At 41.7% G+C, this 18,777-nt stretch overlaps 1 protein-coding gene across 1 annotated transcript in view; it reads right to left on the reverse strand.

Moving 5' to 3' along the window:
- The window catches only part of CSMD1 (CUB and Sushi multiple domains 1), a 1,658,099-nt gene that overhangs the window by 481,827 nt on the left and 1,157,495 nt on the right, over positions 1-18,777 (reverse strand). The window contains exon 11 of the mRNA XM_052661250.1: positions 12,199-12,302. Within this exon, the coding sequence (XP_052517210.1) occupies positions 12,199-12,302 (104 nt within the window). The remainder of the gene's footprint in view (positions 1-12,198; positions 12,303-18,777) is intronic.

The following is an 18,777-nucleotide window of genomic DNA, read 5'->3' on the forward strand; positions in this document are numbered from 1 at the left end:
TCTTCTCCAGGTCATTGTAGAATAGTACACTGCAGACACTTCACAAATGTATCACAGGCATCTATTAATACTTCCTCCTCCCCCTTCCAAATTCTAAACTTTGAGTGCAAGTTTATGTCACCTGACCTTTTCAGCCCCCTGACTCTTGCATATAAAATGCACCATTGCTTTAAATAACTGCATACATGAAAAAAATATAAATGAATCCCTATTAAAATTTATTAAATATCTTCATATTTAAATTTCATAGAAATATCTCCCACTAATGATTTAAATCTTCATTTGATCTTTGCATACCAAGGACTTGGCATCTGAGGTTCTGCTGAAGCTATGCCTTTAATTTACCCTGTGATTTTAGCTACATTATCTTACATTTATGTCAGTTTCACCTTCCGGGAAATGATTATATGTAACTACGTTAGAGGGGTCTTTTAGACCTAAACACTTCTTGTCTTCTTGATAGAGTTCAGCCCTGGTGGAGCCATGGTAACCTCAGTAGTCTGACATGCCTCTGTGCAATAGGATCAGTGCTGACCTGAAAGACTTATAGTCAGAGAAATCAGCAGTTTCTTTGAATATAAGTCCCAGCACATTGAATCATTAACCCGAAAGGAAGAAAATGACTTTTGATTGTGTGTTTGTTCCTCTCCTACAACCAGAGTGCACTGCTATCAAGAGAACAGCTAAATTCTTTCACATGAAAAGGAGTCATTGTTCTCTAAATTTCACTGATGGCTCAGATGGTAAACAATATGTCTGTAACGTGGGAGACCTGGGCTCTATCTCTGAGTCGGGAAGATTCCCTGGAAAAGGGAATGACAACCCACTGCAGTATTCTTGCCTGGAGAATTCCATGGACAGAGAAACCTGGGTCCTGGCGGGCTACAGTCCACAAGTTGCAAAGAATTGGACACAGCTGAGTGAGTAACATTCTCATGAGACAATAAAGGACTTCTCTGGTGGCTCAGATCGTAAAGAACCTGCTTGCAAGGCAGGAGACCCAGGTTCAATCCCTGGGTTGGAAAGATCCCTTGGAGAAGGGAATAGCTACCCATTCCAGTATTCTTGCCTGGATAATTCCACAGACAAAGGAGGCTGATAGCCTACAGTCCATGGAGCCACAAAGAGTCAACTAACACATGTGGCAATAATTTCACAATGCTTTGTTTGCTGCTAATATTACACTGTATATGAAAGCCGTCTCATTTCTGAACAGGTCTTTTCGGTCCAAGTTGAAGGAGTCAACATTTCTACCTTCATATATTAATACATGAAATGTTTTCTGGAAAGGAAGTATAAACTCAAACTGACAATTTTCACTCAGCACTGCTGCTGCTGCTGCTAAGTCGCTTTAGTCGTGTCTGACTCTGTAGAACCCCATAGACGGCAGCCCATCAGGCTCCCCTGTCCCTGGGACTCTCCAGGCAAGAACACTGGCGTGGGTTGCCATTTCCTTCTCCAATGCATGAAAGTGAAAACTGAAAGTGAATTCGCTCAGTCGTGTCCAACTCTTAGCGACCCCATGGACTACAGCCCACCAGGCTCCTCTGTCCGTGGGATTTTCCAGGCAAGAGTACTGGAGTGGGGTGCCATTGCCTTCTCCGTTCACTCAGCACAGCCCCATACAATTCCCATGTCATGTGGAATTTGTAGTTTGTTTGATACTGATGAATAGAACTTCCTTGTAAGACCAAGGTATGTTTATTTACTTACCTATCCAAGGACATTTATGTTGTTCACAGTTTCACAATTAGGAATAGAGTTAACTCTATTCATGCATGGCAAATTTTATTTCTTTATGATAAATCCCACCTAGGAGTGGGATTGCAGGATTATATGATAAATAAATATTTAACTATATGAAAATGCCAACCTGTTTTCCAGAATGGCTGTACCATTTCACATCCCCACTTGCAGTGTCAAAGAACACAGAGCGTATAATTCTATTTATGTGATATTCTCAAGAAGACAAAGTTTAATGAGGGAGAACAAGTCAGGGGGTCAAGATGCAAGGTGGGAGAAGGTGTGGCTGCAGAGAGACAGCACAGTTTTGAGAGGTGACAAGCCCCTTTTGTATCCTGACTTTGCCGGTTTATTTATATTTATAGATCTGTGCTCCAAAAAGTCTATTTTACTGTATATTCATTAAAGAAATCATTTTCTCAAACCTAGAGATTAAAAAAATAAATCTGAGCTAACTTCCTTGAGGTCTAGGAGACATGGGTTCAATCCCTGGTCAGGGAAGATTTCATAGCTGCAGGACAACTAAGCCCAAGTACTACACCTACTGAGCCCACGCACCTAGAGTCTGTGCTCCACAACAAGAGAAGCCGCTGCAATGAGAAGCCCACACTCCACAGCTAGAGAGGAGCCCCAGCCTGCTGAAACCAGAGAAAGCTTGTGCGCAGCAACGGGGACCAAGCACAGCCAACACTAACTAAATGAAAAATAATAAAAATTACAAAACAAAACTCTGAGCATGCCACAAAGCTATCAAAACATGAATCTGATGCAAAGTAACACCTGGAACACATCACACCTGCAATGTACTGCCAGGTACCTGAAAGGAAAGAGTTGTGGGGAACCTTTACAAGTAAACGTTACAAGTTACAACCTGGCCTAAAACTGACCTGTTTTGAAGCTTTGCAGTTTTTTAACATCAATAAATTTCAGAATATCTGGATTAAGTATAGGAAATCCAGAGCAATTTAGAATATACACTGTAGTTGACTATTTGCCTTGATTGGGTTGATACAATGTGCCAGAGATAAACAGGGAGAAGCTAAGACACAGTGTGTGGTTTTTGTAGCATCTGACAAGTACCTCCCTCCCTCTGGGATGGAGTAAAATGCCTTCAGGGAGAGTCAGAAATGCCCTAATACAAATTATCAGAAAAGAAGGCAGAGCATATCATAAGTTGACATCATCATTAAACAAACGAGGAAGAGGGGATCTTGGAACCATACGTTTGTACTCTGAGGTTCAGTTCATTTCAGTTCAGTCACTCAGTCGTGTTTGACTCTTTGCGACCCCATGGACTGCAGCATGGCAGGCCTCCCTGTCCATCACCAACTCCCAGAGTTTACTCAAACTCATGTCCATTGAGTCGGTGATGTCATCTGACCGTCTCATCCTCTGTCATCCTCTTCTCCTCCCACCTTCAATCTTTCCCCACATCATGGTCTTTTCAAATGAGTCAGTTCTTTGCATTAGGTGGCCAAAGTATTGGAGTCTCAGCTTCAGCATCAGTCCTTCCAATGGATATTCAGGACTGATCTCCTTTAGGATGGACAGGTGGCACATAATTAAGAGCCTTTCTGACAGATCCTGAGGGCAAATCCGCCTGAAGGCAGCCCTGATCAGAGTTCCAGGTTCTCCAACCCACAGCATCCCACTGGCTCCTCACACAGGGGACCTACAGGTAACAAATCTATTTACACGATATGTACCAGAACAGGAAGAGGAAATGTCAACAACTCCAGTATTCTTGCTGGGATAATCCCATGGACATAGGAGCCTGGCGGGCTACAGTGCACGGGGCCGCAAAGAATTGGACATGCCTGCGTGACTGAGCCCAGTCCAGCAGCAGAACAGAGGCCGGAAGTGGGAGAGTGGCAGGACTCTGGCTTTTGCTTCAAGTTGACTTTGGAAAGTCATTTTAGGCTCTGGTCTTATAGGACAGATATTTTATTACTATTATACATGAAGTTAAACCTGGGGATCTACAGTACATATGCTGAAGTTGTTAAAATCTCCCCACTGGCACCAACGTGAAATTAGAGCAAGCTTTTCGTTGACTTTGACTCTTGTACAGGCAAGCTCCACCCTCGAGGATGCAGCTGGTGTCCCTCTCGTGATGTCGGGTGGACCAGCACCACCTGTGCGGGGGATGGTGAAGGGCCTGGTAACCACAGGTGTCCAGGGCCAGCCTCCCCCTCCCCAAGGGCCTGGGCTCCCTTTTCTGAGGAAAGACACAGAAGCAGGAGAACCTGCAAGAGAGACCACCACACCAGTGGCCCGACCCAGGAAGATTCTGTCTCTGCAAATCGGAGACTGAGACTCCCCCCCTCCCCTCCCAGAGATGGGAGACGGGGGTGGAGGGGACAAGGCATGAGCTGGAGGAAGGGGTAGCGACTAGTGTGAGCTCCACGGGCACCAGCCAAGTGGAGCAGGGCACTGCCATAGAGCAGGGGTCCTCAGCCTCTGGGGCCTGACGCCTGCTGATCTGGGGTGGAATTCATTTAATGATGACAAAATAAAGTGAGCAATAAATGCAATGTGTAGAGTCATCCCCAAGATGTCCCCCATCCTGGTCCATGGAATACTTGTCTTCCACCAAAACCTGTCCCTGGGGTCAAAAAGGTTGGGGGCTGCTGCCTTACAGGCCCTGATAATGAGCCCATCACTGGAACCCAGCCTGCACATGTTGGCCAAGAGCTGCATATTAAGTCTAACCAGGGAGACTGTCTGCTGAAATAAGAGGTTTATGTAATTTCTAGTACATCACAACACGATCGACAAAACAGCCAGGGTCTGCTCATCACATTAAGAGCTGAGAAAATGACAACTTGAATGAGAAAAGACAAACAACGGACAACACCTGAAATGAATCAGCTGTTGAGATTACCTGACAAGGATTTTAAAGCAGCCATTGTGTAAATGCTTCAATCATTTACAAACTCTCTGTAATCAAATGAAAAACAGAATATTCCAGCAAAGAAAGAGAAGTTATTAAAAAGACCCAACTGGAAATCATAGGAGTGAAAAGTACAGCAGTGAAAAATATAATAATAGACAATAAAATAAAAGTAGCTGGACGGGCTTATAGTAGACAGAATGGAGACGCACAGTGACATGAGAACTCGAGAAAGGACGACAGGATCCCCTTCACTGACCGCAGAGAGAAGACGGAGTGGAAACAACACTAGCAACCTGTGGACAAAACCCAAAGGTCCAGCGTCTCATCATCCCAATCCCACAAGGAGAGAGAAGAGAGTGGGGCTGAAAGAGAATTTAAAGCAATAATTGCTGGAAGCACCCCAAATCTGGGGAAACATAGAACCTACAGTTCTAAGAAACCACGTGAACCTCAAACAGGATAAACTCAAATGAATCCACGTTAGGACACATTTAATTAAACTTTTGAAAACCAAAGATGAAGACCAAAATCTTGAAAACAGCCAGAGAGAAGTGACTCATTGCTTATAAACACCCCTGGGTGTGTCAGTGGATTTCCTGTCTAACAATCCTGGAGGCCAGGCTATAGAATTTCTAGGTCATGAGACTGAGGGTCCAGACAGATTCAGTGAATGACAGTCCAGATCTCTTCCTTCTTCCTGTTAGTAAATGTCACATCCAAAGGCAGTTCTGAGCACCACATAATTCATTACTTTAAGGCAGAGATAATAACTACAGCAATATAATCACATCTCTTTACTTCATACTTTTAGGCTTTCTCAAACAATTTTCATTAGCTGTTTCATTTTGCACTTGAATGCTTTTGGGTTGCAAAGTCAGCACGAGATGGGGAGCCAAGCTTGCTGCCCTTGAGGTGCATGCCCCTCGTGTTTTTTTGTTTTCTTTTAATTTTTATTTGTTTACTTTTAGTGGTGCTGGGGGGCTATGGGGGCTTGCTGTCTAGTTGCAGTGTGGGCTTCTCATTGCAGTGGCTCCTCCTGCCATGGAGTGTGGGCTTTTGTGCAGGCTAAGTATCAATAGTGGCAGCTCCTGGGTTCTAGAGCTGACTGATGAATCCTGGCGAAGAGATCCTTAGCTCTGCAGGATAACAGTGCAGCAGGGAGGGCATGCACTTCCAGCTTCTTAGAGAAAACTGCTGCAGTGAGTCAATGCTGTAGCTGTAGCTGTCAGAACATCTGGGACAAGACTCAGGCTGGACCCCGAGTCTGGACCCCAAATGAGCTGGGACAGGCTTTGCTCCGTCTCCCACAGGCACTGCCATTGGCCTGTGTTTCCTTGGGACTGATGGCTTCTCTTCCTCCATGGGAAGGTTCCCCAGAGACATGGCCCCTAAAGGCCCAGGTCAGCTTGCTATCCCAGACACTCCACAACAGGTAAATTCCCAAACCTAAAATGCAGGTGTCCACGGGTCTGGCTACCTCCCAAATGATAGGGCTGTTGGAACAGAGAACATAGGTTCTCTGACTCTCCTCGGGGTGGTGTTAAAGGTTGGAAAGTCTCTGAACTTCTCCACCTGCAGACCACCTCCCCATGCCCACCAAAGCTTACTTTTACCCGCCTCTGTGTCCTACAACAACTGAATTTCAATAAATACTTCTCCAAGAACTCAAGGAAGAAAGATCCCCCATAAGAGATGGAGGAAGGAAAATTACCAATGGATGGAATCCACATGAAGAATAGAGTGTTTAGGATTTGAGTCTGATCTGCAGTCTTGTACAAATCCATGCTCAAAGTCAACACCATTATGAGAAAGACTATATGAAGAAAATGTTTTGATCATGAGGTTCCAGAGTTCTAAGAATCTAAGGAGAGTACTTCTTATCTAATATAGGGTTTTGCCTAGAGAGAATTTAGGTAGCTACCTTTATGTTCTTACTCTTTTTTAATTTAAATTTATTTATTTTAATTGGAGGCTAATTACTTTACAATATTGTATTGGGTTTGCCATACATCCTCACGAATCCGTCATGGGTGTACATGTGTTCCCCATCCTGAACCCCCCTCCCACCTCCCTCCCATACCATCACTCTGGGTCATCCCAGTGCACCAGCTCTGAGCATTCTGTATCATGCATTGAACCTGGACTGGAGATTCATTATTTGCTTGGAGAAGGAAATGGCAACCCACTCCAGTGTTCTTGCCTGGAGAATCCCAGGGATGGCGGAGCCTGGTGGGCTGCTGTCTATGGGGTCACAGAGTCGGACACGACTGAAGTGACTTAGCAGCAGCAGCAGCAGCAGCAGCAGCAGCAGTCTTAACATAAATTGCTCAGGCTTTTCTCCAAAGCACTGAGATGTACTGTGACTGAATTCTGTAATAATGTCCAAAGAAACAGGCACACACATCAGTTTTCAGTGTCTGCTTTGTTAGAGCTGTTTTGAAGTTTTTTAATAAAAAAGTGAATTTTGCCCCTTCACCCAGCACCTGCAGACAACAGGAGAGGTAGGTTGTTACAGTCACATGAGAGATGGGGTCACTGAAACAACAAGCAATAGAGTGGGAAAGACTAGAAATCCCTTCAAGAAAATTGGAACATTTCATGTAAAGATAGGCACGATAAAGGACAGAAGTGGTAAGGATCTAATAGAAGCAGAAGAGATTAAGAAGAGGTGGCAAGAAACCACAGAAAAATATACAAAAAGTCTCAATGACCCAGATAACCACAATTGTGTGGTCACTCACCTAGAGCCAGACATTCTGGAGTGTGAAGTCAAGTGGGCCTTAGGAAGTATTACAATGTATAAAGCTAGTGGATGTGATGGAATTATAGCTGAGCTAATACAAATCCTAAAAGATGGAGTTTTAAAGTGATGCACTCAATATGTCACCAAATTTGGAAAACTCAGCAGTGGCCATAGGATTGAAAACGGTCAGTTTTCATTCCAAGCCAAAGAAAGACAATGCCAAAGGCTGTTCAAATTACCATACAATTATGCTCATTTCAATACTCAAAATCTTTTACTGAGCTTTAGCAGTACCTGGATTGAGAACTTCCAGATGTGCAAGCTGGATTTAGAGAAGGCAGAAGAATGAGAGACCAAATTGCCAACATTTATTGGATCATAGAAAAGGCAAGGGAATTCCAGGAAGATATCTACTTCTGCTTCACTGACTAGGCTAAACCTTTGACTGTGTGGATCACAACAAACTGTGGAAAATTCTTGAAGACATGGGAATATCAGACCACCTGACCTGCCTTCTGAGAAACCTCTATGAAGGGCAAGAAGCAATAGTTAGACTAGACATGAAACAACAGACCAGTTCAAAATTGGGAGTAGAGAACTTCAAGGCTGTATATTGTCACCCTGTTTATTTAACTTACATGCAGAGGACATCATGTGAAATGCTGGGCTGGATGAACCTCAAGCTGGGATCAGGATTGCCGGGAGAAATACCAACAATCTCAGATATGCAGATGATACCATTCTAGTGGCAGAAAGTGAAGAGGAACTAAAGAGCCTCTTGATGAGGGTGGAAGAGGCGAAGAAAAAGTTGACTTGAAACTCGATATTCAAAAAACTAATGGCATCTGGTCCAATCACTTCATGGCAAATAGATGAGGGAAAAGTGGAAACAGTGACAGATTTTATTTTCTTAGGCTTCAAAATCACTACAGACAATGACCAGTCATGAAATTAAGAGATGATTGCTCTTTGGAAGGGAAAGTATGACAGACCTAGATAGGGTATTAAAAAACAGACATTACTTTGCTGACAAAGGCAAAGGTATGGTTTTTCCAACAGTCATATACACAGGTAAGAACTGGACTGAAAAGAAGGCTGAGCACCCAAGAATTGATGCTTTAGAATTGCGATGCTGGAGAAAACTCCTTAGAGTTCTTTGGACTGCAAGGAGATCAAACCAGTTAATTCTAAAGGAAATCAATCCTAAATCTTCATTGGAAGGCCAGATGTTGAAGTTGAAGCTCCAATCCTTTGGCCACCTGATGTGAAGACCTGACTCACTAGAAAAAGACCCTGATGCTCGGAAAGATTGAGGGCAGGAGGAAATGGGGACGACAGAGGATGAGATGGTTGGATGGCATCACCAACTCCATGGACATAAGTTTGAGCAAGCTCCAGGAGATGGTGAAGGACAGGGAAGCCTGGCATGCTGCAGTGCATGGGGTTGCAAGAGTCAGACAGGGCTTAGGGATGGAAGAGCAACAAAGTCTCCTTACTGGTTAATGGATGAGTAGTGACGAGTAGTCAGGCAGAGGCAATACTGCTTGCTTGCAGATTTCCCTGATACTAACTATCCCTCCCCTAGACAGACGGGCACTTACAATCTGTCATCTATGTCGGTAATCCTCAGAACATCCTGAAATGAATGCCATTTCCCATGCACCGGCTGCTAGTAACTGCAAAGGCCAAAGGAAAGTCTTGAAGAACCATGTCTCTGGATACAGTTCTTCTGCAAATTACATTTGAGAAAGTTATCAATATGTATTGTTGAAGAGGTCTCAAGAGATATTTGCTTAGTGAATTAATTTGAAGTCTGTCATTCTGTAAAAGTAACCTGAATAAATGCATCCACCTCTTGGGAAGAATCAGCTATTAAGAGTTCCCCTAATATTCAGTTTTTCTCCTTTTGGGTCAAGAAATGAGAAAATAAAAAGCCATTAACAGAAATTAGGCTTTTGAAAACAATATTTAGGATGAGCCAGTTGGCTCTCTCAGTTTCTGAATTTCTCCTTAAAATTAAGATCTGAATAGAATTCCTCAGCCCCCCTAAAAATGGAAATGTATAAAATATTGAGCCCAACATAGTATATATCAGACACCCATAAGAAAGGGTTCTTAACCCAAATTTTATTTGAAATACATATCAGGAGATTCAGTGATTCAATATACTTTCTGGTATATAACCATCTGAGCATTGCTGCCATTTCCAATAAGATTTTAAATTCTATAGTAGGAATCCGGTATGTCAGGTCTGACATAGTAGTACTCGAAGATGTTTGTTGATGTATCCTCTAACATTACCAGTTTATCTGAAGACACCAGCTGTGATTCCCCCATTCATTCTTTTTCTGTAATTGTGTGAGAAAATACGTCAGTGGCTTTGCCTTCCTCTATTACAAATGATTAAATGCCCAACTGATCTTCGTTACATTATGTTTCCCAAAGGGCATCTCACTTTGATTCAGTTGACTATTTAGTTTTTCATTTATAGATTTGAGCTATTGGGAGGAGGTTCTAATAACACTTATGTCAACGTAACACATAGCTTGCTGTTGCTCTCTAACAACAAATAGCATTGAAAACAATGGGTGCGCAGCCACAGATCTTTAATGGCGACCTAAGGGACTTTATACGGCGCCACTTGGCCACATTTGTATTTTATATTTTGCATTTAGTTGAAAACTTTTCTCATTTGTTTTAATGACACTCCTTCTTAAATTAGACACTATGGTAATAATAAAGCTATCTCGTATGTGGGTTGTATTTCTTTGCTCTCCAGTGTGTTCACAGGCATTATTTCATTTTGCTCTTTACCACAGGCAGGAAACGTTTATTATACATATTTTGTAGCCATGAAAACACAGGTACAGAGTGGGTCACAGATGGTTAAGAGCAAAGCTCTGGCCAGAAACTCCATCTCTGGCACCCTGACCCCATCACTATGCACTGAGTTGGTGTCCAGAAGTGCCTCTACACACCTGTGCCAGGCTGTGTGCCTGCCATCAACATGGCACACTGCAAACATATAGATGTCCAGGCCTTATCCTGCAGAAATCCAATTTTTATAAATGAATGTAATGTGGGGGCTAGTCATTGAGGAAGAGTGAGAAGAAATAAGGACCTTCATATACTGTGGTGGAAGAAAATCTATATAGAGTTTTTCCTGAAGGCACATGAAACAGTATGACTATTTGTACAAAGTAGTTTATTGCATAGCTGCTTAGGAAGGGGAAATTATGGGAGGGATGGGGAAAAGCCAAAGGTTATCAATGATAAGGAATACAGACACGGTCAGAATCACTAAGTCTGAACACCTGCTGGATCAGGCACCAGGTTTGTGAATTGGGGTAAATCTAAGCCTCGGTTTCATCACTTGTATGATGAAGACAGTATTAACCCCTAACTTATAGGATTAAGGTGAAGGCCAAAGAAGACAATATATATTAGCACAGTGCATAGTACACAAGATGTTCTCAATAAATGCCATGAGATTACTACTGTTATTATTATAATCATCATCATAGGCCATGGGCCAGTAACACGAAACATGACTTTAATTATTATTAGTAGTAGTTATAAAACATGAGATAAAGATATGTACTGACTGGAAAGTATGTCCAAGACACAACAAAGGAGAATAGAGTGTCCCCAGAGCCATCAGAATTCAGGCCCATTAATTTTAAAGGTATAGACAGACATTCAGCTGCAGAACTTTTTTTTACAACATGAATTATCACATAAGTAACTAGTAAGTAAGAGAATAAGTGGGCATTACAGCCATTACTATTCCACTATTGTCATTGTTTCCTAGCTGAAGCTATCAAGGGTAAGCAAATAAACAGAAAACCTCAGCCATGAATAAGTAGATTAAGAGAAAAAAGGTGAAAATCCTGCCGAATGACTTTCATTTGTGAAACCAATTTCTGGTTTAGGTGTCTCCGAAGCCCCCGCAGGAAGCTGTCTATGTGGGTTGCAAACACAGAGGAAGGGGCTGTTGAGACATTCTCTGTTGTGCTGAAGATACTGAGTCAAGATGCCCCTGGGGTCACAGCTTTAATTCTGAAAGAACAAGCCTGCTAAAAACTGACCAGACTCGCCTTACGGCCCTGCATCTGCAAGAGGTGGAAAGCATCCAGGGTGAAGGGGCGCAAGCCCCCTCTGTGGTGCAGACCCCTCTGTGGGTGCAGACTCCTCTGTGGGTGCAGACCCCTCTGTGGGTGCAGACCCCTCTGTCAGTGCAGAACCCTCTGTGAGTCCAGCTGCAGTGGAGCAAGTGCAGGGAATCTGCTGCTGTACCTGGCAGGGCTGCTTCTGAATCCCCCAGGACTCTGGGTTGGGAGGTCCACAGACATGCAGGGTGTTACCCCCACTCTTCTCCCCACCATCTCTGCTACAGTTAGTATGCAGCTCTACAGAATGCAAGGCTTTGGGAAGACACATGGCCTCATTGTAGAAAATATTTGTACTTCCCCAAACATGGATAATAGAATAAGTGGAAGGAGATTGATAAGGAGGAGATGAATTGAGAAACTTATCACCTCTACTTTCTGCTTTCCAATATATTCTAAATTTTTGCCATATTCTTAATGATTTGAAATAAAAAGAAAAACATTGACAGAGTTATTAATAGGACATAATGCTGAATTAATTCTCATGTGAAATCAGATTTGGATGCCACTAATGTAGCCACATGTGGCATCTATTAAACTTCTGATTGGGAATGGAAAGTCTGACCAGGATCTCCAGTCCACACCTGTGTCTGCACAGACACCTCCCCATCCCGGGAAAGAAAAAAAACAAGGGAAGATATACTCACACATACAAGACGGTCCTGGTGTCCCCTACTTTTCCCGCGTCGCCCACGGTTAGGGTGTCATAACCTCTTTCTAGCTCAAACTCCTCAAAGGCAAGCTTGATGACCTGAATCAAACACAAGACAGAATTACTTAGCATAATGGGAACTCCCTGGGACCTTGCATACTGCATATATTCAGTTGGAGAATTAATTTTGCTCCATAATGCCATTGTTATTTCAAATGATATCAAGTTGCTTTTTAAAATAATGATTATGTACATTTGAGAGCCCCTGATTATAGGATTCTATGGAATTCAAAATTGCTATCACTCCAAAGATATTATCAGCTTTAAAAATGAAATCAACCCATATTATATGTTAAGCCTATCAAGTATTTATTCTCATATTTATAGTGTTCAGAATGACCAAAGGTTAAGTCAGTATAAGCAAAATAAATGGAGACTGCAGTTAATGAGATCTATTTAGAGGATAACTGGAACACCAAAAAATAAACGTTTTCAGTGTGATATCCACAGATTTCATGTAGTTACTCATATTTACATATGAAAAAAGACCTTCTGAGGCTGGAAAGTTGTCCTCTACATTTACCTTGCAAAGCCTTGTCTGTTTTAAAGTAAAGAACACTTTGGGTGGTCGACATCATCTAGACAAGAGCAGCTTGTGTCTGACGTATGGAGGTAACAGAACACTGTGTCCTTCTTTCTGTAGAGCACATATCCTTTACCCTGATAAAAGTAATGCTTGCTTTGTTGGCCAAAATTGTGATTGAGGGGGGAAAAGTGTCTGGAGTGTCAAAAAGTTAGGCGAGAGCCCTGGGTGACAAGGAGAAATAGATTGATGATGGAACTATATGCTAGACAGACAGATAGATACAGACACTAGATAATCTGTAACAGATAAAAAGGAAAGGAAGAAGATATCACTGGTGAAAGAGAGAGATGGATAGATAGGTAAAAGAGATCAGTAAATGGAGATGATGGCAGTAGAAATACATGAAGAGACAGATGGATAGATGAAAGAGAGGGTAGATAGATAGATGTAGGAAGGTAGGCAGGTAGGTAGAGTAACAAATGGGGTACATAGCCAGCTGAAGAGAGTGAGAGAACGGCAAATACAGAAGCCATTAACACTGTAAATACACTTTGATGAGATTTACTTAAGAGTGACTCTGAAACTCTGGAATCTTGTACAAAACATCAAATGCTTGTTTATTAAACCTGAAAGAAAGGTCTAAGTGGCACCAGGGAGGAAGGCAGACTTTGGACTACCATCCAATTTGATGTTGCTTTTCTGAGCAGGCTCTAACCAGGTGCTTTCCTGAGCAATGCTAATATGGGGTGCATTAATTTTGCTATTTGAAATTCTTACTAAAATTAGTTGTATAGCCATTATAATTTACTTTTAAAAATCTACTCTTTCAAATTGCAATGTTTGTCTGAATATATTATTTTAGCAATCTAATTCGAAACAGGTGTAGGGATTGATGTCTGTTGTTTATGAAGCCCAGCAACCAAGGATGGTTTTACTTCATTTTTTGTTTTTCCATGGGCTGATTTATAAATGTCCATGGTCTAACAAGATAGAAAAAAATGATCGAAGATTCACACATCCTGGAGGTTCCCATTACCCTTTTTGACACACTGATTCTGTGTTGACTTGTCTAACAGCCTGCAGTGAAGCAATGATAATCCATTCAAGCCTGAGGGTCATGCTTGGCTGATTTTTAATGTCACAGATGGGGGTCTCATCACATAAATGTGTTTTTATTTTGGGTGTAAAAAGGATCATTCTATAATTCTTTCAAGCCAAAGCAAAGCGTGTTGGAGAGGTTTTTGTCAGGGTTTAGCCTTGACAATCAGCCTCTACTGAGAGTCAAAGGACAATCTTTATGCCATTGCTGCTGCTGCTGCTGCTAAGTCGCTTCAATCGTGTCCAACTGTGTGTAACCCCATAGACGGCAGCCCACCAGGCTCCCCTGTCCCTGGATTTCTCCAAGCAAGAACAATGGAGTGGGTTGCCATTTCCTTTTCTGATGAATGAAAGTGAAAAGTGAAAGTGAAGTCGCTCAGTCGTGTCCGACTCTTCACGACCCCATGGACTGCAGCCTATCAGGCTCCTCCACCCATGGGGTTTTCCAGTCAAGAGTACTGGAGTGGGTTCCCACTGCCCTAGTTTGTTATAAAATATATCATTCTATAAATATATCTGGCAGCTAAACAAAATATACATCTGGAATGAAAGTTGCTGTCATTTCTCAGTCAGTGATGAGTGATGTGATCAAGAGAATTCATTTTTGTAAACAAAATTTGTGTGTATTTAAGGAGTATAGCATGAGGATTTGATGTCCACACATATAGTACATGACTGCTACTATAGTCAGGCTAATAAACCTGTCTCTCACTTAGTATTCACTCGCTTGTAAAGTAAAGCACCTTAAATCTATTCTCTTAGCATATGTCCAATGACCAATACAGTATTTTTGTCTACAGCCACCATGCTGGCCATAAGATCTCCAGATTTATCCCCACCTCTACATCCCTAGTCGTCATGGCTCAACTCTGCTTCTGGGAATTGTAATTTATTTATTTTAATTGGACGCTAATTACTTTACAATATTGTATTGGTTTTGCCATACATTGACATGAATCCACCACAGGTGTATATGTTTTCCCCATCCTGAACCCCCCTCCCATATCCCTCCCCGTATCATCCCTCTGGATCAACCCAGTGCACCAGCCCCAAGCATCCTGTATCATGCATCGAACCTGGACTCTATGATAATATACATGTTTCAGTGCCATTCTCCCAAATCATCCCACCCTTGCCCTCTCCCACAGAGCCCAAAAGACTGTTCTATACATCTGTGTCTCTTTTGCTATTTCGCATACAGGGTTATTGCTACCGTCTTTCTAAATTCCATACATATGCATTAGTACACTGTATTGGTGTTTTTCTTTCTGGCTTGCTTCATTCTGTATAATAGGCTCTAGTTTCATCCACCTCATTAGAACTGATTCAAATGTATTCATTGAATGGCTGAGTAATATTCCATTGTGTATATGTACCACAGCTTTCTTATCCATTCATCTGCTGATGGACATCTAGGTTGCTTCCATGTCCTGGCTATTATAAACAGTGTTGTGATGAACACTGGGGTACACATGTCTCCTTCAATTCTGGTCTCCTCAGTGTGTATGCCCAGAAGTGGGATTGCTGCACTGGGACGTATGGCAGTTCAAGCTGGTTTTAGAAAAGGCAGAGGAACCAGAGATCAAATTGCCAACATCTGCTGGATCATGGAAAAAGCAAGAGAGTTAAAGAAAAACATCTATTTCTGCTTTATTGACTATGCCAAAGCCTTTGACTGTGTGGATCACAATCAACTGTGGAAAATTCTGAAAGAGATGGGAATACCAGACCACCTGACCTGCCTCTTGAGAAACCTATATGCAGGTCAGGAAGCAACAGTTAGAACTGGACATGGAACAACAGATTGGTTCCAAATAGGAAAAGGAGTACATCATGGCTGTCTATTGTCACCCTGACTATTTAACTTATATGCAGAGTACATCATGAGAAACACTGGACTGGAAGAAGCACAAGCTGGAATCAAGATTGCCAGGAGAAATATCAATAACTCAGATATGCAGGTGACACCATCCTTATGGCAGAAAGTGAAGAGGAACTAAAAAGCCTCTTGATGAAAGTGAAAGAGGAGAGTGAAAAAGTTGGCTTAAAGCTCAACATTCAGAAAACGAAGATCATGGCACCTAGTCCCATCACTTCATGGGAAATAGATGGGGAAACAATGGAAATAGTGTCAGACTTTATCTCTTTGGGCTTCAAAATCACTGCAGATGGTGATTGTAGCCATGAAATTAAAAGATGTTTACTCCTTTGAAGGAAAGCTATGACCATCCTAGATAGCATATTCAAAAGCAGCGACATTACTTTACCAACAAAGGTCCATCTAGTTAAGGCCATGGCTTTTCCAGTTTTCATGTACGGATGTGAGAGTTGGACTGCAAAGAAAGCTGAGAACCAAATAATTGATGCTTTTGAACTGTGGTGTTGGAGAAGACTCTTGAGAGTCCCTTGGACTGCAAGGAGATCCAATTAGTCCATTCTAAAGGAGATCAGTCCTGGGTGTTCTTTGGAAGGAATGATGCTAAAGCTGAAACTCCAATACTTTGGCCACCTCATGCGAAGTGTTGATTCATTGGAAAAGACTCTGATGCTGGAAGGGATTGGGGGCAGGAGGAGAAGGGGAAAACAGAGGATTAGATGCCTGGATGGCATCACCGACTCGATGGACATGAGTTTGAATGAACTCCGGGAGTTGGTGATGGACAAGGAGGCCTGGCGGGCTGCAATTCATGGCATTGCAGAGTTGGACATGACTGTGCGACTGAACTGATCTGACGGCAATTGTATTTCTAGTTTTTTAAGGAATCCCCACTCTGTTCTCCATAGTGGCTGTACTAGTTTGCATTCCCACCAACAATGTAAGAGGGTTCCCTTTTCTCCACATCCTCTCCAGCATTTATTGCTTGTAGACTTTTGGATCACAGCCATCCTGACTGGCTTGAAATGGTACCTCACTGTGGTTTTGATTTGCATTTCTCTGATAATGAGTGATGTTGAGCATCTTTTCATGTGTTTGTTAGCCGTCTGTATGTCTTCTTTGGAGAAATGTCTGTTTAGTTCTCTGGCCCATTTTTTGATTGGGTCGTTTATTTTTCTGGAATTGAGCTGCAGCAGTTACTTGTATAGTTTTGAGATTAATTCTTTGTTGCTTCATTTGCTATTATTTTCTCCCATTCTGAAGGTTGTCTTTCACCTTGCTTGTAGTTTCCTTTGTTGTGCAGAAGCTTTTAATTTTAACTAGGTCCTATTTATTTTTGCTTTTATTTCCAATATTCTGGGAGGTGGGTCATAGAGGATCCTGCTGTGATTTATATTGGAGAGTGTTTTGCCTATGTTTTCCTCTAGGAGTTTTATATTTTCTTGTCTTACATTTAGATCTTTAACCCATTTTGAGTTTATTTTGGTGTATGGTATTAGAAAGTGTTCTAGTTTCATTCTTTTACAAGTGGTTGAACAGTTTTCCCAGCACCACTTGTTAAAGAGATTGTCTTTTCCCCATTGTATGTTCTTGCCTCATTTGTCAAAGATAAGGTGTCCATATGTGTTTGGATTTATCTCTGGGCTTTGTATTTTGTTCCATTGATCTATATTTCTGTCTTTGTGCCAGTACCATACTGTCTTGATGACCGTGGCTTTGTAGTAGAGCCTGAAGTCAGGCAGGTTGATTCCTCCAGTTCCATTCTTCCTTCTCAAGACTGCTTTGGCGATTCAAGGTTTTTTGTATTTCCATACAAATTGTGAAATTATTTGTTCTAGCTCCATGAAAAATACCGTTGGTAGCTTGATAGGGATTGCATTGAATCTATAGATTGCTTTGAGTAGTGTGCTCGTTTTCACTATATTGATTCTTCTGATCCATGAACATGGTATATTTCTCCATCTATTAGTGTCCTCTTTGATTTCTTTCACCAGTGTTCTATAGTTTTCTATATATAGGTCTTTTGTTTCCTTAGGTAGATATATTCCTATGTATTTTACTCTTTTCGTTGCAATGGTGAATGCAATTGTTTCCTTAATTTCTCTTTCTATTTTCTCATAATTAGTGTACAGGAATGCAAGGGATTTCTGGGTGTTGATTTTATATTCTGTAACTTTACTATATTCATTGATTAGCTCTAGTACTTTTCTGGTGGAGTCTTTAGGGTTTTCTATGTAGAGGATCATGTCATCCGCAAGCAGTGAGAGTTTTACTTCTTCTTTTCCAATTTGGATTCCTTTTATTTCTCTTTCTGCTCTGATTGCTGTGGCCAAAACTTCCAAATCTATGTTGAATAGTAGTGGTGAGAGTGGGCACCCTTGTGTTGTTCCTGACTTGAGGGGAAATGCTTTCCTTTTTTCACAATTGAGAATAATGTTTGCTGTGGGATTGTCATAATAGCTTTATTATGTTGAGGTATGTTCCTTCTATTCTTCTTTCTGGAGGGTTTGTATCATAAATGGATATTGAATTTTGTCAGAAGCTTTTGCTGCATCTATTGAGATAATCATATGGCTTTTATTTTTCAACTTGTTAGTGTGTGTGTTACATTCATTTATTTGCAGATATTGAAGAATCCTTGCATCCCTGGGATCATGATGTATGATCTTCTTAATGTTTTTGGATTCTGATTGCTAGAATTTTGTTGAGGATTTTTGCCTCTATGTTCATCAGTGATATTGGCCTTTAGTTTCCTTTTAAAAAAAAAAAAATAAATTCATTTATTTTAATTGAAGGTTAATTGCTTTACAATATTTTATTGGTTTTACCATACATCAACATGTATCTGCCACAGGTATACACGTGTTCCCCATCCTGAAACCCCCTCCCTCCTCCCTCCCTATACCATCCCTCTGGGTCGTCCTACTGCACCAGCCCCAAGCATCCAGTATCATGCATTGAGCCTGGGCTGGCAACTCGTTTCATATATGATATTATATATGTTTCAGTGACAT

This window comes from Budorcas taxicolor, chromosome 24 (genome assembly GCF_023091745.1).
Source record: "Budorcas taxicolor isolate Tak-1 chromosome 24, Takin1.1, whole genome shotgun sequence".
NCBI classification, from domain to species: Eukaryota; Metazoa; Chordata; class Mammalia; order Artiodactyla; family Bovidae; genus Budorcas; species Budorcas taxicolor.